The sequence below is a fragment of the Syngnathus floridae genome, unplaced genomic scaffold (assembly GCF_059516105.1).
Source record: "Syngnathus floridae isolate MCC-2025c unplaced genomic scaffold, RoL_Sflo_1.0 HiC_scaffold_32, whole genome shotgun sequence".
Lineage (NCBI taxonomy): Eukaryota > Metazoa > Chordata > Actinopteri > Syngnathiformes > Syngnathidae > Syngnathus > Syngnathus floridae.
This window is the reverse complement of record NW_028284061.1, coordinates 529,149-551,224: the sequence shown is the minus strand read 5'-3', so window position 1 is coordinate 551,224 and position 22,076 is coordinate 529,149. Positions and strand designations below refer to the sequence as shown.

General features: G+C 46.9%; 2 protein-coding genes and 2 long non-coding RNA genes across 4 annotated transcripts; all 4 read right to left on the bottom strand.

The window, feature by feature from the left end:
* Positions 1-12,509: 12,509 nt before the first annotated feature.
* LOC148378640 (janus kinase and microtubule-interacting protein 3-like) lies at positions 12,510-14,029 on the bottom strand. Its single transcript, XM_088367762.1, has 4 exons — positions 13,964-14,029; positions 13,390-13,902; positions 13,185-13,310; positions 12,510-12,815 (listed from the first exon to the last, which is right to left on the bottom strand). Exons 2-3 carry the CDS (start codon positions 13,600-13,602, stop codon positions 13,194-13,196), a joined length of 330 nt encoding a protein of 109 aa, XP_088223888.1. The 5' UTR covers positions 13,603-13,902; positions 13,964-14,029; the 3' UTR covers positions 12,510-12,815; positions 13,185-13,193.
* A 126-nt stretch (positions 14,030-14,155) lies between these two features.
* On the bottom strand, positions 14,156-14,749 carry LOC148378639 (uncharacterized). Its single transcript, XR_015855738.1, has 3 exons — positions 14,658-14,749; positions 14,473-14,571; positions 14,156-14,383 (listed from the first exon to the last, which is right to left on the bottom strand). It is a non-coding gene; the product is annotated as an uncharacterized LOC148378639 (long non-coding RNA).
* A 420-nt stretch (positions 14,750-15,169) lies between these two features.
* Positions 15,170-15,764, bottom strand: LOC148378638 (uncharacterized). The gene is made up of 3 exons (XR_015855742.1): positions 15,639-15,764; positions 15,398-15,502; positions 15,170-15,253 (listed from the first exon to the last, which is right to left on the bottom strand). It is a non-coding gene; the product is annotated as an uncharacterized LOC148378638 (long non-coding RNA).
* A 1,644-nt stretch (positions 15,765-17,408) lies between these two features.
* On the bottom strand, positions 17,409-21,905 carry LOC148378637 (janus kinase and microtubule-interacting protein 3-like). The gene is made up of 6 exons (XM_088367753.1): positions 21,610-21,905; positions 21,421-21,497; positions 20,777-20,953; positions 18,195-18,437; positions 17,832-18,048; positions 17,409-17,573 (listed from the first exon to the last, which is right to left on the bottom strand). Exons 3-6 carry the CDS (start codon positions 20,900-20,902, stop codon positions 17,566-17,568), a joined length of 594 nt encoding a protein of 197 aa, XP_088223879.1. The 5' UTR covers positions 20,903-20,953; positions 21,421-21,497; positions 21,610-21,905; the 3' UTR covers positions 17,409-17,565.
* Positions 21,906-22,076: the final 171 nt, after the last annotated feature.

The window sequence follows — 22,076 nt, the reverse complement described above, 5'->3', positions numbered from 1 at the left end:
GGAAGAAGACTTATTTAGTTTATTTAATCTATTTTTGTTCCCTGGCAAAATTGGATTTGCTGAAATTGTATTTTGCCAAATCTTGCCTTGAGACCTGATAGGAAGTATTAAACGCTTAGTTAAATCAATACAAGTTGGTAATAAGAGCGAGTAATGTTGGTTGAACCGATGAATGAAGGTTGAAAGCAATTTAAATTATGACTTTGTATAAATACTAGATATTAACAGAACATCTACTGCGCGAAATGGGCAGAGTTTACTTGTTTGAGAAGGAGTGGCTTATTCAAAACTAAGATTTATTTAATCTGTTTGTTCCCAGGCAAAATTGGATGTGATGCAATTCCAAATTTCACCACATGATGGTGCCCAATTTTGACTTCATAGGACATATTAAACACTTAGCTTGTTATTATGTTCAAGGTAATCAGATTTGTTTATTATTCTAATGGCCTCTTCAAAACTATTCTGGATTACTACTTTGGATCTATTCTACATTACTTGGCAACAACATACTCTGTAACAGATTAGGCAGTATAATCATATCTGTTAACTTGAGAGTGCCCACACTCAATCTACTTATCGTGATGTGTTAAATCAATTACTGTTAGACATTATTTGTCTGATAATCTACCAAATCTTTGAATTGAAGAATTTGTGATTTAATTAATAGCTTGTTGTTATGTTAAGGGTAATCAGACTTGTATATAATTCTAATGGCCTTCTTTTGAAAACTATTCTGAATTACAACTTTGGATCTTATATTACTTTGCAACAATCTACTCCGTGACAGATTAGGCAGTATAATCACATATGTTAACTTCAGTGCCCACACTGTATTTATTTATGGTTATTTGTTAAATCAAGTACTGTTAGACATGAAATAGGAAGTGTTTAACATAAATGTTATGGCTACTCACCATTGTAGCTCGCTCCTGGTCAATGATACGAGCCTCTTCTTGCAGTGGAAAACTTGCAGCCAACAAACACCGTGGAACCTAAAGGAATGATATTAAACATTAACATTTAGCCTCAACCAACATTCACAGATACAACGCAACGCAAACTACACAAACGTAAATCTTTTTAAACACAATGAGTTGTACTTACCGTGTACGCTCTAGACGGTCCACTTGCAAGCGGAAAATAAAGATATTTCTGTTGATAATCGTCGTGTTTGTATCCGGTGTCTCGCTCAAGGCCATTGCGCCCACAGATTTGAATTTTGGCGAGAGTTCAGCCTATTGACGTCATTTCCGCGGTGTAATACCCGCATATCTGAAACGGCAAAGTTAAGAGTAGAGTTAAATAAAGTTTTTAGTCAACGCAATAATTTACAACCGTTGACCAGTCGAAATAATCGTCGAAATTTGGCGTCTGTGGCTGGAAGCAGACGCCGAGTTCGACATTCCTCCCAAACGCCACACTCCCTTGCTTTTCAGGGCTAAAAAAAAACAGTTGTAATTACCTTGTACGCTCTAGACGGTCAAGTTGCAAGCTGAAAACAAAAATATTTGCCTTGTTAGTCATCGTGTTACTAACAGCTGTGTCTTGTTTGCCAGAACTGCCGCTTTCCTACTTCCTGTTGCAAGCCACGCCCACGGATTATAATTTTGCCGTGAGTTCCGCCTATTGACGTCATGTCCGCGTCACATGATTGCGACGTAATATTATCTAAAACTGTTTGTGCGGTATTGTGTTGTTCTGTGCGGTATTGTGTTATTCTGTGCGGCGTCGTGTTGTTCTGTGCGGCGTCGTGTTGTTCAGTGCGACGTCGTGTTGTTCAGTGCGGCATGGTGTTGTTCAGTGCGGCATGGTGTTGTTCAGTGCGGCATGGTGTTGTTCAGTGCGGCATAATGTTGTTCAGTGCGGCATAATGTTGTTCAGTGCGGCATGGTGTTGTTCAGTGCGGCATGGTGTTGTTCAGTGCGGCATGGTGTTGTTCAGTGCGGCATAATGTTGTTCAGTGCGCCATAATGTTGTTCAGTGCGGCATGGTGTTGTTCAGTGCGGGATGGTGTTGTTCAGTGCAGGATGGTGTTGTTCAGTGCGGCATGGTGTTGTTCAATGCGGCATGGTGTTGTTCAGTGCGGGATGGTGTTGTTCAGTGCGGCATGGTGTTCAGTGCGGCATAATGTTGTTCAGTGCGGCATGGTGTTGTTCAGTGCGGCATGGTGTTGTTCAGTGCGGCATGGTGTTGTTCAGTACGGCATGGTGTTGTTCAGTGCGGAATGGTGTTGTTCAGTGCGGCATGGTGTTGTTCAGTCCGGGATGGTGTTGTTCAATGCGGGATCGTGTTGTTCAGTGCGGGGTGGTGTTGTTCAGTGCGGGATGGTGTTGTTCAGTGCGGCATGGTGTTGTTCAATGCGGCATGGTGTTGTTCAGTGCGGGATGGTGTTGTTCATTGCGGCATGGTGTTGTTCAGTGCAGCATGGTGTTGTTCAGTGCGGCATGGTGTTGTTCAGTGCGGCATGGTGTTGTTCAGTGCGGCATAATGTTGTTCAGTGCGGCATGGTGTTGTTCAGTGTGGAAAGGTGTTGTTCAGTGCAGGATGGTGTTGTTCAGTGCGGCATGGTGTTGTTCAATGCAGGATCGTGTTGTTCAGTGCAGCATAATGTTGTTCAGTGCAGCATGGTGTTGTTCAGTGCGGCATGGTGTTGTTCAATGCGGCATGGTGTTGTTCACTGCGGGATGGTGTTGTTCAATGCGGGATCGTGTTGTTCAGTGCGGCATAATGTTGTTCAGTGCAGCATGGTGTTGTTCAGTGCGGCATGGTGTTGTTCAGTGCGACATAATGTTGTTTAGTGCGGCATAATGTTGTTCAGTGCGGCATAATGTTGTTCAGTGCGGCATGGTGTTGTTCAGTGCGGCATGGTGTTGTTCAGTGCGGCATGGTGTTGTTCAGTGCAGGATGGTGTTGTTCAGTGCGGCATGGTGTTGTTCAATGCGGCATGGTGTTGTTCAGTGCGGAATGGTGTTGTTCAGTGCAGGATGGTGTTGTTCAGTGCGGCATGGTGTTGTTCAGTGCGGAATGGTGTTGTTCAGTGCGGCATGGTGTTGTTCAGTGCGGCATGGTGTTGTTCAGTGCAGGATGGTGTTGTTCAATGCGGGATCGTGTTGTTCAGTGCGGCATGGTGTTGTTCAGTGCGGCATGGTGTTGTTCAGTGCGGCATAATGTTGTTCAGTGCGGCATGGTGTTGTTCAGTGCGGCATGGTGTTGTTCAGTGCGGCATGGTGTTGTTCAGTGCGGCATGGTGTTGTTCAGTGCGGCATAATGTTGTCCAGTGCGCCATAATGTTGTTCAGTGCGGCATGGTGTTGTTTAGTGCGGGATGGTGTTGTTCAGTGCAGGATGGTGTTGTTCAGTGCGGCATGGTGTTGTTCAATGCGGCATGGTGTTGTTCAGTGCGGGATGGTGTTGTTCAGTGCGGCATGGTGTTGTTCAGTGCGGCATAATGTTGTTCAGTGCGGCATGGTGTTGTTCAGTGCGGCATGGTGTTGTTCAGTGCGGCATGGTGTTGTTCAGTGCGGCATGGTGTTGTTCAGTGCGGAATGGTGTTGTTCAGTGCGGCATGGTGTTGTTCAGTGCGGGATGGTGTTGTTCAATGCGGGATCGTGTTGTTCAGTGCGGGGTGGTGTTGTTCAGTGCAGGATGGTGTTGTTCAGTGCAGGATGGTGTTGTTCAGTGCAGCATGGTGTTGTTCAATGCAGGATCGTGTTGTTCAGTGCAGCATAATGTTGTTCAGTGCAGCATGGTGTTGTTCAGTGCGGCATGGTGTTGTTCAATGCGGCATGGTGTTGTTCAGTGCGGGATGGTGTTGTTCAGTGCGGCATGGTGTTTTTCAGTGCGGCATAATGTTGTTCAGTGCGGCATGGTGTTGTTCAGTGCGGCATGGTGTTGTTCAGTGCAGGATGGTGTTTTTCAGTGCGGCATGGTGTTGTTCAATGCAGGATCGTGTTGTTCAGTGCAGCATAATGTTGTTCAGTGCAGCATGGTGTTGTTCAGTGCGGCATGGTGTTGTTCAATGCGGCATGGTGTTGTTCACTGCGGGATGGTGTTGTTCAATGCGGGATCGTGTTGTTCAGTGCGGCATAATGTTGTTCAGTGCAGCATGGTGTTGTTCAGTGCGGCATGGTGTTGTTCAGTGCGACATAATGTTGTTTAGTGCGGCATAATGTTGTTCAGTGCGGCATAATGTTGTTCAGTGCGGCATGGTGTTGTTCAGTGCGGCATGGTGTTGTTCAGTGCGGCATGGTGTTGTTCAGTGCAGGATGGTGTTGTTCAGTGCGGCATGGTGTTGTTTAATGCGGCATGGTGTTGTTCAGTGCGGGATGGTGTTGTTCAGTGCAGGATGGTGTCGTTCAGTGCGGCATGGTGTTGTTCAGTGCGGAATGGTGTTGTTCAGTGCGGCATGGTGTTGTTCAGTGCGGCATAATGTTGTTCAGTGCGGCATGGTGTTGTTCAGTGCGGCATGGTGTTGTTCAGTGCGGCATGGTGTTGTTCAGTGCGGCATGGTGTTGTTCAGTGCGGCATAATGTTGTCCAGTGCGCCATAATGTTGTTCAGTGCGGCATGGTGTTGTTTAGTGCGGGATGGTGTTGTTCAGTGCAGGATGGTGTTGTTCAGTGCGGCATGGTGTTGTTCAATGCGGCATGGTGTTGTTCAGTGCGGGATGGTGTTGTTCAGTGCGGCATGGTGTTGTTCAGTGCGGCATGATGTTGTTCAGTGCGGCATGGTGTTGTTCAGTGCGGCATGGTGTTGTTCAGTGCGGCATGGTGTTGTTCAGTGCGGCATGGTGTTGTTCAGTGCGGAATGGTGTTGTTCAGTGCGGCATGGTGTTGTTCAGTGCGGGATGGTGTTCAATGCGGGATCGTGTTGTTCAGTGCGGGGTGGTGTTGTTCAGTGCAGGATGGTGTTGTTCAGTGCAGGATGGTGTTGTTCAGTGCGGCATGGTGTTGTTCAATGCAGGATCGTGTTGTTCAGTGCAGCATAATGTTGTTCAGTGCAGCATGGTGTTGTTCAGTGCGGCATGGTGTTGTTCAATGCGGCATGGTGTTGTTCAGTGCGGGATGGTGTTGTTCAGTGCGGCATGGTGTTTTTCAGTGCGGCATAATGTTGTTCAGTGCGGCATGGTGTTGTTCAGTGCGGCATGGTGTTGTTCAGTGCGACATAATGTTGTTCAGTGCGGCATAATGTTGTTCAGTGCGGCATGGTGTTGTTCAGTGCGGCATGGTGTTGTTCAGTGCGGCATGGTGTTGTTCAGTGCGGCATGGTGTTGTTCAGTGCGGCATGGTGTTGTTCAATGCGGCATGGTGTTGTTCAATGCGGCATGGTGTTGTTCAGTGCGGGATGGTGTTGTTCAGTGCAGGATGGTGTTGTTCAGTGCGGCATGGTGTTGTTCAGTGCGGAATGGTGTTGTTCAGTGCGGCATGGTGTTGTTCAGTGCGGCATGGTGTTGTTCAGTGCAGGATGGTGTTGTTCAATGCGGGATGGTGTTGTTCAGTGCGGGATGGTGTTGTTCAGTGCAGGATGGTGTTGTTCAGTGCGGCATGGTGTTGTTCAATGCGGCATGGTGTTGTTCAGTGCAGGATGGTGTTGTTCAGTGCGGCATGGTGTTGTTCAATGCGGCATGGTGTTGTTCAATGCGGCATGGTGTTGTTCAGTGCGGCATGGTGTTGTTCAGTGCGGCATGGTGTTGTTCAGTGCAGCGTAATGTTGTTCAGTGCGGCATGGTGTTGTTCAGTGCGGAATGGTGTTGTTCAGTGCGGCATGGTGTTGTTCAGTGCAGGATGGTGTTGTTCAGTGCGGCATGGTGTTGCTCAGTGCGGCATGGTGTTGTTCAGTGCGGGATGGTGTTGTTCATTGCGGCATGGTGTTGTTCAGTGCGGCATGGTGTTGTTCAGTGCGGCATGGTGTTGTTCAGTGCGGCATAATGTTGTTCAGTGCGCCATAATGTTGTTCAGTGCGGCATGGTGTTGTTCAGTGCGGGATGGTGTTGTTCAGTGCAGGATGGTGTTGTTCAGTGCGGCATGGTGTTGTTCAGTGCGGCATGGTGTTGTTCATTTCGGAATAATGTTGTTCAGTGCGGCATAATGTTGTTTAGTGCGGCATGGTGTTGTTCAGTGCGGGATGGTGTTGTTCAGTGCGTTATAATGTTGTTCAGTGCGGCATGGTGTTGTTCAGTGCGGCATGGTGTTGTTCAGTGCGGCATGGTGTTGTTCAGTGCGGCATAATGTTGTTCAGTGCGGCATAATGTTGTTCAGTGCGGCATGGTGTTGTTCAGTGCGGGATGGTGTTGTTCAGTGCGGGATGGTGTTGTTCAGTGCGGCATGGTGTTCAATGCGGAATGGTGTTGTTCAGTGCAGGATGGTGTTGTTCAGTGCGGCATGGTGTTGTTCAGTGCGGCATAATGTTGTTCAGTGCGGCATGGTGTTGTTCAGTGCGGCATGGTGTTGTTCAGTGCGGCATGGTGTTGTTCAGTGCGGCATAATGTTGTTCAGTGCGGCATGGTGTTGTTCAGTGCGGCATGGTGTTGTTCAGTGCGGCATAATGTTCAGTGCGGCATAATGTTGTTCAGTGCGGCATGGTGTTGTTCAGTGCGGGATGGTGTTGTTCAGTGCAGGATGGTGTTGTTCAGTGCGGCATGGTGTTCAGTGCGGGATGGTGTCTTTCAGTGCGGCATGGTGTCGTTCAGTGCGGCATGGTGTCTTTCAGTGCGGCATGGTGTCGTTCAGTGAGGCATGGTGTTGTTCAGTGCGGCATGGTGTTGTTTAGTGCGGCATGGTGTTGTTCAGTGCGGGATGGTGTTGTTCAGTGTGGCATGGTGTTCAGTGCGGCATGGTGTTGTTCAGTGCGGTATCGTGTTGTTCAGTGCGGTATCGTGTTTCTCAGTGCGGTATCGTGTTGTTCAGTGCAGTATCGTTGTGTTGTTCGTATTATGTTTAACACTTAGCCTCTAACACTTAGCCTCTAACACTTAGCCTCTAGCATCTAGAAGGTAAATAAATAGGAAGGAAGGACTCACCGGTGACGTCTTCGCCCACGTCCAAGCGTTGTACTTTGTATTTTCATCCTTCTGACAGTGGAAAACATAGCCAACAAACACCGTGGAACCTAAACGAATGAAAGAAAACTATCATTTGGCCACAACCAACATTCACAGATACAACACAATGTGACGTGCGGGGTTGAGGTTAAAGGTTGAGTGAAGGGCCCTCGTTTTAAACTACTTTTTTGAAAAGGATTGGGAACAAGTAAGACGTATTTAATTTATTTAATGGGAAGTAGTAAGAGCTATTGAATTTAATCTATGTATTATATTCTATTGTATTGTATTCTGTTGTATTCTTTTGGATTGTATTCACACTAACCCCACTAAAACTTCAGCCCACAAAAACTCGCCTCTGGCGCCTAGCCTCTGGCACTTAGCCTCTAACACTTAGCCTTTAACACTTAGCCTTTAACACTTAGCCTTTAACACTTAGCCTAGAAGGTGAATAAATAGGGTTAAAGGTTGAGTGAAGGGACCTCGTTTTAAACTACTTTTTTGTAAAGGAGTGGGAACAAGTAAGACGTATTTAATTTATTTAATGGGAAGTAGTAAGACTTATTAAATTTATTTAATCTACTTTTCTTCCCAGGCAAAATTTGATGTGCTGCAATTCCAAATTTCCAAAGTGAATGAAGGAATGAAGTCCTTTAAATTATGATTTTGTATAAATACTAGGCATTAACACAAAATCGACGGCACAAAATGGGCAGACTTTACTTGTTTGAAAAGGACTGGTTACAAGACAGACTTTTTTAATTTATTTAATGGGAAGAAGACTTATTTAGTTTAATTGATCTATTTTTGTTCCCTGGCAAAATTCGATTTGCTGCAATTCCAAATTTCCAAAGTGAATGAAGGAAAGAAGTCGTTTAAATTATGATTTTGTTTAAATACTAGGCATAGACACAAAATCTACGGCACAAAATGGGCAGACTTTACTTGTTTGAAGAGGACTGGTTACAAGACAGACTTTTCTGATTTATTTAATGGGAAGAAGACTTATTTAGTTTATTTAATCTATTTTTGTTCCCTGGCAAAATTGGATTTGCTGAAATTGTATTTTGCCAAATCTTGCCTTGAGACCTGATAGGAAGTATTAAACGCTTAGTTAAATCAATACAAGTTGGTAATAAGAGCGAGTAATGTTGGTTGAACCGATGAATGAAGGTTGAAAGCAATTTAAATTATGACTTTGTATAAATACTAGATATTAACAGAACATCTACTGCGCGAAATGGGCAGAGTTTACTTGTTTGAGAAGGAGTGGCTTATTCAAAACTAAGATTTATTTAATCTGTTTGTTCCCAGGCAAAATTGGATGTGATGCAATTCCAAATTTCACCACATGATGGTGCCCAATTTTGACTTCATAGGACATATTAAACACTTAGCTTGTTATTATGTTCAAGGTAATCAGATTTGTTTATTATTCTAATGGCCTCTTCAAAACTATTCTGGATTACTACTTTGGATCTATTCTACATTACTTGGCAACAACATACTCTGTAACAGATTAGGCAGTATAATCATATCTGTTAACTTGAGAGTGCCCACACTCAATCTACTTATCGTGATGTGTTAAATCAATTACTGTTAGACATTATTTGTCTGATAATCTACCAAATCTTTGAATTGAAGAATTTGTGATTTAATTAATAGCTTGTTGTTATGTTAAGGGTAATCAGACTTGTATATAATTCTAATGGCCTTCTTTTGAAAACTATTCTGAATTACAACTTTGGATCTTATATTACTTTGCAACAATCTACTCCGTGACAGATTAGGCAGTATAATCACATATGTTAACTTCAGTGCCCACACTGTATTTATTTATGGTTATTTGTTAAATCAAGTACTGTTAGACATGAAATAGGAAGTGTTTAACATAAATGTTATGGCTACTCACCATTGTAGCTCGCTCCTGGTCAATGATACGAGCCTCTTCTTGCAGTGGAAAACTTGCAGCCAACAAACACCGTGGAACCTAAAGGAATGAAATTAAACATTAACATTTCGCCTCGACCAATTTTCACACGTACAACGCAACGCGGCTACACTTCTGCTATTACAAACGTAAATCTCCTTAAACACAATGAGTGTTACTTACCGTGTACGCTCTAGACGGTCCAGTTGCAAGCAGAAAATAAAGATATTTCTGTTGATAATCGTCGCTGCTCAGTGGCTCACGGCCATCGCGCCAACAGATTTGAATTTTGGCGGAGGTTCGGGCAATTACGTCATATCCGCGGCATTTGACTGCGACGTAATACCCGCTTATCTGAAACGGCAGTTAAAAGTAGAGTTACATCAAGTTTTCTTGGAACCTAAACGAATGAAAGAAAACTATCATTTGGCCACAACCAACATTCACAGATACAACACAACGTGCGGGGTTGAGGTTAAAGATTGAGTGAAGGGCCCTCGTTTTAAACTACTGTTTTGAAAAGGAGTGGGAACAAGTAAGACGTATTTAATTTATTTAATGGGAAGTAGTAAGACTTATTAAATTTATTTAATCTACTTTTCTTCCCAGGCAAAATTTGATGTGCTGCAATTCCAAATTTCCAAAGTGAATGAAGGAATGAAGTCCTTTAAATTATGATTTTGTATAAATACTAGGCATTAACACAAAATCGACGGCACAAAATGGGCAGACTTTACTTGTTTGAAAAGGACTGGTTACAAGACAGACTTTTTTAATTTATTTAATGGGAAGAAGACTTATTTAGTTTAATTGATCTATTTTTGTTCCCTGCCAAAATTCGATTTGCTGCAATTCCAAATTTCCAAAGTGAATGAAGGAAAGAAGTCGTTTAAATTATGATTTTGTTTAAATACTAGGCATAGACACAAAATCTACGGCACAAAATGGGCAGACTTTACTTGTTTGAAGAGGACTGGTTACAAGACAGACTTTTCTGATTTATTTAATGGGAAGAGGACTTATTTAGTTTATTTAATCTATTTTTGTTCCCTGGCAAAATTGGATTTGCTGAAATTGTATTTTGCCAAATCTCGATTTGAGACCTGATAGGAAGTATTAAACGCTTAGTTAAATCAATACAAGTTGGTAATAAGAGCGAGTAATGTTGGTTGAACCGATGAATGAAGGTTGAAAGCAATTTAAATTATGACTTTGTATAAATACTAGATATTAACAGAACATCTACTGCGCAAAATGGGCAGAGTTTACTTGTTTGAGAAGGAGTGGCTTATTCAAAACTAAGATTTATGTAATCTGTTTGTTCCCAGGCAAAATTGGATGTGATGCAATTCCAAATTTCACCACATGATGGTGCCCAATTTTGACTTCATAGGACATATTAAACACTTAGCTTGTTATTATGTTCAAGGTAATCAGATTTGTTTATCATTCTAATGGCCTCTTCAAAACTATTCTGGATTACTACTTTGGATCTATTCTACATTACTTGGCAACAACATACTCTGTAACAGATTAGGCAGTATAATCACATATGTTAACTTGAGAGTGCCCACACTCAATCTACTTATCGTGATGTGTTAAATCAATTACTGTTAGACATTATTTGTCTGATAATCTACCAAATCTTTGAATTGAAGAATTTGTGATTTAATTAATAGCTTGTTCAGGGTAATCAGACTTGTATATAATTCTAATGGCCTTCTTTTGAAAACTATTCTGAATTACAACTTTGGATCTTATATTACTTTGCAACAATCTACTCGGTGACAGATTAGGCAGTATAATCACATATGTTAACTTCAGTGCCCACACTGTATTTATTTATGGTTATTTGTTAAATCAAGTACTGTTAGACATGAAATAGGAAGTGTTTAACATAAATGTTATGGCTACTCACCATTGTAGCTCGCTCCTGGTCAATGATATGAGCCTCTTCTTGCAGTGGAAAACTTGCAGCCAACAAACACCGTGGAACCTAAAGGAATGAAATTAAACATTAACATTTCGCCCGGACCAACATTCACACGTACAACGCAACGCGGCTACACTTCTGCTATTACAAACGTAAATCTCCTTAAACACAACGAGTGTTACTTACCGTGTACGCTCTAGGCAAAATTGGATGTGATGCAATTCCAAATCTATCTGAAACGGCAGTTAAAAGTAGAGTTACATCAAGTTTTCTTTTTTAATCAACACAATCATTTACAACCGTTGACCAGAAAGAATCGTCGAAATTCGACGTCCCCCACAAACGCCACGCTCACTCGCTTTTCAGGGCAACAAAAGTACTTCTTTTTAAAAACGATGAGTTGTACTTACCGTGTACGCTCTGGACGGTCCAGTTGCAAGCAGAAAATAAAAATATTTCTCTTGTTAGTCGTATGTTACCATCCGCTGTGTCTTTGTCAACATCGCCGCCATTTTCCTACTTCCTGCTGCGAGCCACGCCCACGGATTTAAATTTGGGCGGAAGCTCTTTCCATTGGCGTCGTTTTCGCGTATAGCAAATCCGATTGGTTGGGAAGGGGGCACGGTTATGCAGCCGAGGAGTCCTGTGATCGGTGGGATGTAAAGTAGGCGTCGACGTCACGTCCGCGTCACGTGACCACGACGTGGCAGACGTCAAATAGCAACCGCTGTTTTGTTTAGTAGACTTACAGTTGTTATGCATTGACATAATGGCGCACACACCAAATAGATTTAAATAAATTAAATAATTCTTCTGCCCACTCTCTTTTAAACAAGTTAACTCTCCCCGCGGATTTGAATTCCGGCGAAAGTTACGCCCATCGACGTCACGTATGTCACGTGACCACGACGTGGCAGATGTCATATAGCAACCGCTGTTTTGTTTAGTAGATTTACAGTTGTTATGCATTGGCATAATGGTGTGCACTCAAAATAGATTTAAATAAATATTTCTTCTGCCTACTCCCTTTTAAACAAGTTAACTCTGCCCACGTCCATTGACGTCTTGTCTGCGTCACGTGACCACGACGTAGCGACGTCATATAGTAACCGCTCTTTTGACCAGTAGACTTAGTTATTATGCGTTGACATAATGGCGCACTGGTTAGCATGGCCACCTCTTAAGCATGATGATGCGGGTTCGACGCCTGATCAATGTTAGCATGGAGTGAGCTGAAGTGCATGGCGCTGAAGATTTGAATCTTTGAAATGCGCTGAGGTCTGACATATCAGGCAGAATGGTTTGCCATCACGTTCAACAAAAAATAGAAACTTTCCCACTCTGATTAAAACGTCCTGTGTTCATCTACGTATTTTCGTTTTGCTGTGCATCTTTTCCCTGCCATTTCGAGAGCCCAATTGACACTCATAGTTTAAAGAAATGTGTTTGCCCATCCTACTTTGTGGAATTTCACCACATGCGCTTTTGACCAAAATACCAAATTGAACTCAAGTGAAGCCAACACGCACAACCCCCCCCCCCCCCCCCCCCCCCCCACACACACACACACACACAAATGTTGATATGAACATAAAAGAGCCGCATGCGGTTCGGGAGTTGCGGCTTGGCCAAACCTGTACTATACAACTTTATTTGTATAAAATTTTCACAACAGCTGTCACACAAACAAAGCGGGAAAAACCGAAGACGTGCGTGTTCCGCCCACGCTGGATTTATTTGCACCTTTGAAAAGACACCGTATTGCCGCAGATGTGGCAAAGAGTACTTTTGGGCATCTGAGACGGAAGGATGTCCAAAGCATCACGTCACCTGCTCTGGTAGGCATGGTGGTGGGACGTTGAGGTCAACCGCTTTGGGGTTGGCTGACTCTTTGATCGCAGGATGCCACACACTTGAAGACAGAAGCAGAAAAGCAGAGCTAAATGCAAAATGTACTCACCGGTGACTCCAATTTTTTTCCCCCCTGAAGAAACAGCTGGACGGGTGGCCCCGGCTGGCCAGTGGGACTCTTGTTATTCTGACCCTTTTTAGTGCGCGTTTGGGGCAACAACCGTTTTTTGTGGCGCTCTCTTCTGGTTCAAAAGTGCCCTGCATGTGAATTTGCTTTTCCTGCCTTCTGATTGGATGAGCGCCGGTGTGACGCGGTGCCTCTGTCACCGTGGCGGGGGGTATACGTTGGCATCGGAGCGTCTGCCAACGTCTGAGACCGGCTGGCAGTGTATCGGAGGTGTCGAGTGCGGTGCCGCTGGAGCTCACTCACCAGCTGGTGTTAGGGCCACAGAATGAAGGCCAAGGAGATGAATAGAAAGAGAAACAGAAACTTCTCCTCCAATTGTTTGATTTGTCTCTTCTGAGCTTCGATGAATTCTTTCAGCTCTTTGTTCCTCTAGGACGGACAAATGGAAAGTGGCATTCAAAAGCCAGTAAGCGTGCAAGTAAGTGCCGGGCTGGCTTTGGGCCCTTACCTGTTGCGCGCTGTGCAGCAGATCCATTCTCTCTTGGAGGATGCAAGCGTCGCGCTCCCTCAACTCGCACATCAGGGCTCGTTTCCATTGGTCCACGGCGCTCCTAAGCTCTTCTCTCTGATCCGCCGTCAGCACGTCATTCACGCCAGCGTGGCTGGCTTTTTCGCCGTCCGTGGCGGGGCAGTCCCGCTGCGGTAGCGCCTCGTACAACATGGCCTCCAGCTCCAGGATCCTCTGGGCCGCAATCCTCGTCCATCAGTGGTCCGGCGGGAGATTTGAGGGCGGCTTACCTTATGAGCCTGGTCCATGGAACACTTCCTGAAGTCCAACTCTTCATCCAGGTAGCCCTTCTGCTTGCAGAACATATCCTAGCACAGCTCAAGGTCAGAATTGTTGGGGCACATTGCCGGAGTTCCCCTTGGCTGATGTCGCGTGTCTGTCTACCTTCTCACTTTCAATGTCCAACATCTTCTGTTGAAGTGCTGACTTGGTCACTTTGATGTATTCTAACCACTGAGGAAAGGCTGCTGTCACATAAGCAGAATGCGAGAGCGTGCGTGGACGTGCGCGTTACCTTCTCGGCTAGGGTGAGAAGGGTCCTGGCGTGAATCACGACCACCTGCTCCTCGTTGGTGAGATTCTGCAAGAGCCCAAAGGCACAGCGTCAACAAGCTTCTTTCAGCGCAAAGCCTTCCAAAAGTCACATTTGAGCCGCCGAGTCTCGTGGAGTGCGAACATAAGGAGTTCGACATACACTTACGGCGTTATAGCCCAGGATGTCCAGCTTCTTCATCAGATCACTGATGACGATGTCCGGGGGAAAGGCGCAAGGAGCAATGTAAGGTGTTCTGGGACCTCGGGTTAAGGTTAGGGTTGCGAGGGACGCCTTACGTACGCTCACGCCCTCGGCCTCGCAGTAGATCTGCAAAGGGCTGAGGCCGTCTGGGAAACGGACTTGCAGAAACTTCAAGACGGGGGAGCGCCACTCCCTCTCCTGAAAGGCAGAGGCATGCATCCGTCCGTCCGTCCGTCCGTCCGTCCGTCACATCTCTGGCCTCAACACGCTTGTGCGAGTCTTCCCACCTCCAGCTCCAGGATGCGGAACTCAAGCAGTTCGTTTTGGTCTCGGATATCCTGGATGTGCTCTTTCAGACGCGCTTCTTCCGCCTCCATCCGCCTGACCTGAAAAGACAGTCAGACCTCATCTGCGGGGCTTCCCGACAGGTGTGACGCCAAGCGACTCCGCCCAGCGCCTTTCTTTCCGTCACCTTTTCGGCCAACTGCTGATTGCTCTGACGCAGCAGCTGCTTCTCCTCCACCCACTTGACATTCTAGAAGAGACAAACGCGTGGACAGCTTTGGAATGTTGTGTCATTTTCATCCACAAATTCTTTGGTTGACTGGAAAATGACATTTGCTTTTCTCCGCATTTTCCCAGCCACGTTCGGGGGGGGGGGGGGGGGGGGGTTGGTCCAGTAATGCCAGACGGATGAGTGACTGAAGAATGTAGCTATTTTGTCTGAGAAAAAGGTGTGCTCATTGATGAGCTTACCTGTCCTTGTTGCTTCAGCGCTGACTCCAGATCTGCTACTCTGCTTTGATAGTGACCCATTTCTACCATCAGCTTTTCTCTGGTCTGAAAGGAGGAGGAGGGAGGCTCCTCCTCCTCCTTTCAGACCAGAGAACACCCGAGGCTGGGTGAGAACGGGGAGGCTGCGACCCGGCCGGGGGTTGCGGGAAGGGGCGCCACCTTGATCTCCTTCTCGGCGTCGTAGTCCCCTTTCGCTGGTCTGGGCTAGCAGAGCGTAGGCTCGTTGCAGCGCTTGATATTCTTGCGTCAGCTGGCGGTAGCGAAGCTCCGCCTCTTCATGCACACACCAATGCAACACAGCACTAGTACCAGAATCAGTCAGACCGGCGACAAAGCACCCGCGACGCAAAGACGAGTCCGATTCCAGGCTGAAGAGGAATGTTTGGTGCCAATACGCTGGCAGAAATGGCGGGCTACCTCTTCGGGTTCCGTGTCGGGGGTTCTGTCGGTGTGAAAAGACAAGGACGATCCGTCCGAGTCCACCAACACGTCTTCGTCGTAGCCGTAAAATGTTTCGATGACCTGCGGGCGCGGAAGCAAACATCTCTCTGAACAAACTGAAGCGACACCTCACGATGAATCGACGAGAGGAACGATAGCGAGAAAAAGGCCATTTCATCTTGCGCAACACCAAGCAGCCGCAAACAAACAGACTCACCTTGCAGGACCTCACGCTTTGTTCCTCCTCAGAGATTCTCGACGTCGGTATCGTAGCAGCAAATCTCTCTCCTGTCGACACAAATAATCCGCCTTTGAGATTCTTTGGATGCAAAGGGAACGAACGGCTCCGGCGCAGAAACAAACGCGACTCACAATGACATTTCTGACATGAGCTCCTGTCTCCAGAGCCTGAAAAACACGTCACCGGCGATGATTGGAGGGACGCTCGTCTTTTCCAAAAGTGACAACTACAGGGTGTGTCAGGGTTTTCCAGATTATCTTTATCGTATCATTGTGTTGCTTTGACTTTGACTGCGACCTGTAATAAATAATATTATTTATCCCTTATTTATCCCTATCGCTTATCCCTTCCTACACAAAGTCGTAAAACACCCCTTGCTATGTTTTGACTAGAGGTCAAGGGCTTCCTCTATTCAATCCACTCTTACACCCACCCTGTTTCTCTTAATTAAAATGCTCGTGCAGGAGCCGAGAGTCAGACTTCATTCGTACAACGGATGGACTCTCCACCTGCAGGTGTCCAAAAGAACTTACTTGTCTCCCGTGTGGTTCTTGCAAAATAAGTTGGAGCGAGCGCAACTCTAACAGGGTGCATTTTGCCACTAGCTGCCTACGGACAATGACGTCGCGCTCGCGGCTCATGGTTGACGGGCTGAGCAGCCGGGCAAGTCCGTCGTTTTCAGCGCACAGCGAGTGGCAAAGGCGCTGACAAAACGGGAGCTTTGAGCTGCTGAAAACGGCAAAACAAGTCTAAAGCGTGTTCAAACGCGTGCGCACAATGCTCCTGCTTGAAAGGTCGGAATTTAAGGGGCCAATTTTTTGGATGGCGGCCGCCGGCCAAGCTTTGGACGGAAAAGGTTTCCTGGCGACAGCGAGCGAGCGCGGCGCTGCCGTACGTGCACCGAGTCGCCTGCCTGAAGACCTTGGACAAGTCGTCGATGATGTGCCGCTGCTCCACAACTTGAAGGAACTCCATTTCACCGTCCTGCTGGCCGCAACCGCGGTCCAGGTCATTGAGCGAACTAGGCCTTCTCTGTGGAACACAAATGCAGTGGACTCTGTTGGCACGCCGCCGTTGTCCGCGTCGACTTACCAAGCTTGCCATCTCCTCGTTCTCCTGGGTGACAAAGCGCACTTTGTTTTCAAGGCGACACAGCACCAGCGAGAGTTCTTCATTCTTCCTGCTCAGGCGTTTGTTTTTGTACAGGAGTGGCAGAAACTGGCTTTCTGTTTCTCTCAGTCGCTTTAGCTGCAAGCATGAAGTGCGGGATGTGAAAGACGCACAACACGCGGGCCAGAACGTATCCATTCCTTTTGCATCGGTTTGAACGGAATCGTGGCTTTGGCTCCCAATAAAAGACATCTACCAGGCAACCGACTCGCCGTGCCGCTCAACTAATAAGCAAGCGCAATGGGTGCCTCGCTGGATGGCGCGCATCAAACGTAGCGCAAACCTTCAAGCGTGCCGTCAATAAATTACCAGTTCATTGCGCTCTTCAGAAAGCAGGGCGTTTCGATCCTCCAGTTTCCTGATGACTGCGCTGAGCTCAGCGATTTTCAGATGAAACCGTCGCGTGTCCCGATCCTCCTGAGACTGAAAACGCCCCGCAACACACACACACAAGCACTCGTTCAAAGTTCAAAACTGTTTTTGTGCTACCTTCCTCCAGCAACGAACTAAGTCATGCGTACTGCAAGTGTGTGATGAGGTGGCTTACGCAATGAAGAGGATTGCTAGTAGCGGCGTTGACCCCACTTCCAGGGTAGTTTAGGCCCGCCCTTTGGGAATCCCTCAGGGCAGCGATCTGCTGCTCGGCAGCCTGAGTCTGCAGCTGAAGGCGGTGGACGTGGCCGGCCCCAGGGCTTCATCCAAAACACTAACCGCTCTGTCTTTCAGCTTGATCTCATCCGTCTGGATGTACAAACGGGGAGCGCTCAGGCAGGCGGGCAAACTCATTTGCCAGAATTGTGACAAAAACAAAGAGAGCAACCGGCCAATTTTTTTCTGGAATCGACTAGAACACCTTTGCTGTGACAAAAGCGAAGCGAGCAACCGGACATTTTCTTCTTGTGAAATAGAATAGAATAGAATGCCTTAGGTGTCATTGCACTGCAGGTATACAACGAAATTGGTAACATAGCCACGCACCGCGCATCTGATCAGTCCTACCAGTCGGCGGATCTCCCTCTCGCAGTCTCTCTTGGTTCGGCTCAGCTCCTCCCGATGCTGGTGATGAGCCGATCGGAGCTCGGCCGCTCGGGACTGCCAGGCCTGCTGGGCCGCTGCCAGGGCTTCTTCCGCGCTCCTGGTGGAGGCGACACCGCTCGGTCTCCCGACACCGCCGCGTCTCCTCCACCTCCGCCAGCAAAGCGCCCCCCCTCCTCACCTGAGCAGACATTGCGCCACACCGGGCCGTTGAGACCGCAACGGAGCGCCGCGACGCTTACTGGGGACAAGCTACACAATACGGTAGCGGCCGCATCGAAGCCCGACGTGGCGTGCGGATAGTCAGACACGGATAGAGCGGATCACCTTGTCCATGGAGCCGTCCCTCAGGCTGAGGACCAAGGCATTCAGTCGCTGGATCTCTCCATATTTGATTTTGATCACTCTCATCAGCTCCATTTCATGCTGCCGCAGTAATGTCTCCCTGGTAATGGCTAACTCTTTCTGCTTCTCCTCATGGAGTTTGCTTTTGAGTTCCGTCATGGCGGCGGTGGCACGGTGGTGCTCCGCCCGCAGGTCCTGACTTCTCTCTCTCTCCAGACAGCTGACCTGACATGACTTAGACTTAGACAAACTTTATTGTCATCTTGTCTGCACATGGTGCATACAAAACGAAATTCCGTTGCATACGTCTTACAACAAAGTAGTGATATTGCAGTTGAATAGAAGTAACATATCCTATGAAAATATATATATATACATATATACTATATATATATATATATATATATTAAAAATAAGTATAAAGTGCAGCAGTGATAATTATGCAACAGTCCAAGTAGGCAAAACAGTATTCAAGAGTGTGCAGAGGAATGCTAAACCATGTATTAAACTTCTATTTAAAGGGTTTATACAAGTTCAGTAAAGTTGGTAGTGCGAGATAGTGCAAGATAGAGGTCCGTAGTGTCATAAAGTACAGTTCTGTGAATGTGTGATGCAGAGTTCAGTTTAGAGCTCAACAGTTCTAGTGTTCAACAGTCTGATGACAGCAGGGAAAAAGCTGTTGCAGAACCTGGTGGACCTGCAGCGGATGCTGCAAACCTCTTCCCAGAGGGCAGCAGGGAGAACAGTCCATGGTGGGGGTGTGATGGGTCATTGATGATGTTACGGGCACGGGACATGCAGCGCTGAGATGAAATGTCCTGAATGGAGGGAAGAGGAGCCCCTATGATCCTCTCTGCTGTCCTCACCACTCTCCTCACGTTCTTCCAATCGGAGGCGGTGCAGCCTCCACACCACACAGAGAGACAGCTTGTCAGAATGCTCTCTATGGTGCTCCTGTAGAACGTCCTCATGATGGGTGGGGGCAGGTGGGCTCTCCTCATCCTCCGCAGGAAGTACAAGCGCTTCTGTGCCCTCTTGACCAGTGCCGTAGTGTTCATAGTCCAGGTGAGGTCTTCTGTGATGTGGACCCCCAGGAATTTGGTGGTGCTGACCACCTCCACAGCTGAGCTGTTGATGATCAGTGGAGCGTGGTGAGGCTGTTTTTTCCTGAAGTCGACGATGATCTCCTTCATCTTCTCCTCATTCAGGATCAGGCTGTTTTCTCTGCACCAGCCCACCAGCTGCTCCACCTCCTCTCTGTAGTCCAGGTCGTTGTTGTCTCTGATGAGCCCCACCACCGTTGTGTCGTCTGCTGACTTCACGATGTGATTGGTGGTGAACCTGAGGACGCAGTCGTGTGTCATCAGGGTGCACAGCAGGGGGCTCAGGACGCAGCCCTGAAGGGAGCCTGTGCTGAGGGTGATGACATCAGAGGTGTTCTGTCCGACCCGGACTGACTGAGGTCTGTTGGTGAGGAAGTCTAGCAGCCAGTTGCGAAGGGGGGTGTTGAAGCCCAGGTGTTCCAATTTTCCTACCAGATGCTGTGGGATGATGGTGTTAAACGCTGAGCTGAAGTCCAGGAACAGCCTCCGCACATGGGTGTTCTTCTCCTCCAGGTGAGCCAGGCTCAGGTGAAGAACGGAGGAGATGGCGTCCTGAGTGGAGCGGTTTTGCCGGTCGGCAAACTGGAACGGGTCAAATAATAGGGGGAGTCTGGAAACGATGTGACCTTTAAGCAGCCTTTCGAAGCACTTCATCATAACCGGAGTCAGTGCAACAGGCCGGTAATCATTAAATGAGGTGATTTGAGGTTTCTTCGGCACCGGAATGATGGAGGCAGTCTTAAAGCACGCCGGCACTGTGGCTTGGCCCAGCGAGGTGTTAAAAATGTCTGTGATGACCCCAGCCAGATGACTTGCACATTCCCTGAACACACGCCCAGGAATGTTGTCGGGGCCAGGGGCCTTACAGGGGTTGACTCTCCTCAGGGTCTTCAACACATCGGCGGAGTCAAGGCAGAGTACCTCCTCTTCCTGATGGGGGACAGTTTTAACTGCTGGAGTGCCGTTTAGTGCCTCGAACCTCCCAAAGAAGTTATTTAGACCATTTAGAAAGTCAGCATCAACTACACCCACCGGGGGGGGGGAGGGTGAGTTGTAGTCTGTAATCGCCCGTATGCCTTGCCACATACTCCTGATGTTTTTGACGTCGTGGAAACGATCCTGAAATTTTCGACTGCGGTCTCGCTTCGCTATCCTGATGGCACGGTTCAAGTTGGCTCTCGCTGTCCTCAGTGTCTCCTTGTCGCCAGACTTGAAGGCAGAGTTCCGCGCTCGTAGCGTTTGACGTACCTCCTCAGTCATCCAGGGTCGTTGGTTGCCCCGGGTGATGATATTCTTAGTGGTGCTGACGTCCTCGGTGCATTTGTTGATGTAGGCTGACACAGTCATGGCACACGCATGTCTAATCTACATCGGGAAAACTGGGAGGGAGGGAGGCAGGCAGGGAGGCAGGCAGGGAGGCAGGCAGGGAGGCAGGCAGTGTCTGTCTGTTGAGGTTTTCACCTTGTTCTTCTCCTGCTGAAGTTCTAACTGGACGTCCATCAGTTTGGTTCTCAGCTCGTCATTGGCGGCCTGAAGGGCGTCCGTTCGCTCCGCCTTGGCACGCCCTGCCGGAGCTCGTTTGGACATCTCTTACTCGAGTCTCGCCCGGTCGTCAGTCAGAGATCACAACATTTGTACCTGGAGAGCACAAACGCAGCGCTGTTTTCCACTGGCTTCGAACTCAACTTCAATCGGTACCGTAACTTACAACATCATAAACATAGAACTAGCTTGACTTATTCATTGAATAAATGCATTTGGTTCTTCAAAACTGCATCACGCAACATAGCGTGACCGAGACGGCCGTTATCCACCTGCGTGAAGTTATTTGGTGAAATGAATGAGATGTTTAAGACACCATCGTTCTGTCTCTATGTAGATGAAGGTAAATAATCGATTGCTGAAGGTCCAAAGGTGTTGTGATAAACAAATAAACATATTAGTGATTAGTGACATATTTGTGATAAACATATTAGGCAGGATAATCACATATGTTAACGTGACTGCCCACACTGTATTTATTTATGGTTATTTGTTAAATCGAGTACTGTTAGACATGAAATAGGAAGTGTTTAACATAAATGGAAGACGAAAGGGGTACTCACCATTGTAGCTCCTGCTGGTCAATGATACGAGCCTCTTCTTGCAGTGGAAAACATACAGCCAACAAACACCGTGGAACCTAAAGGAATGAAATTAAACATTAACATTTAGCCTCAACCAACATTCACAGATACAACGCAACGCAAACTACACAAACGTAAATCTTTTTAAACACAATGAGTTGTACTTACCGTGTACGCTCTAGACGGTCCACTTGCAAGCGGAAAATAAAGATATTTCTGTTGATAATCGTCGTGTTTGTATCCGGTGTCTCGCTCAAGGCCATTGCGCCCACAGATTTGAATTTTGGCGAGAGTTCAGCCTATTGACGTCATTTCCGCGGTGTAATACCCGCATATCTGAAACGGCAAAGTTAAGAGTAGAGTTAAATAAAGTTTTTAGTCAACGCAATAATTTACAACCGTTGACCAGTCGAAATAATCGTCGAAATTTGGCGTCTGTGGCTGGAAGCAGACGCCGAGTTCGACATTCCTCCCAAACGCCACACTCCCTTGCTTTTCAGGGCTAAAAAAAAACAGTTGTAATTACCTTGTACGCTCTAGACGGTCAAGTTGCAAGCTGAAAACAAAAATATTTGCCTTGTTAGTCATCGTGTTACTAACAGCTGTGTCTTGTTTGCCAGAACTGCCGCTTTCCT

What these genes read in the sequence shown, in the direction of transcription:
- LOC148378640 (XM_088367762.1), bottom strand. Translation starts at nt 13,602, where the DNA reads ATGTTGTACGAGGCGCTACCGCAGCGGGACTGCCCCGCCACGGACGGC. An exon ending in TGCTGCACAGCGCGCAACAG is followed by an intron (nt 13,311 to 13,389) that starts GTAAGGGCCCAA and finishes TGTCCGTCCTAG; the next exon opens with AGGAACAAAGAGCTGAAAGA.
- LOC148378637 (XM_088367753.1), bottom strand. Translation starts at nt 20,902, where the DNA reads ATGTCCAAACGAGCTCCGGCAGGGCGTGCCAAGGCGGAGCGAACGGAC. An exon ending in TTCAGCAGGAGAAGAACAAG is followed by an intron (nt 18,438 to 20,776) that starts GTGAAAACCTCA and finishes AAGTCATGTCAG; the next exon opens with GTCAGCTGTCTGGAGAGAGA. An exon ending in GGGACGGCTCCATGGACAAG is followed by an intron (nt 18,049 to 18,194) that starts GTGATCCGCTCT and finishes ATGTCTGCTCAG; the next exon opens with GTGAGGAGGGGGGGCGCTTT.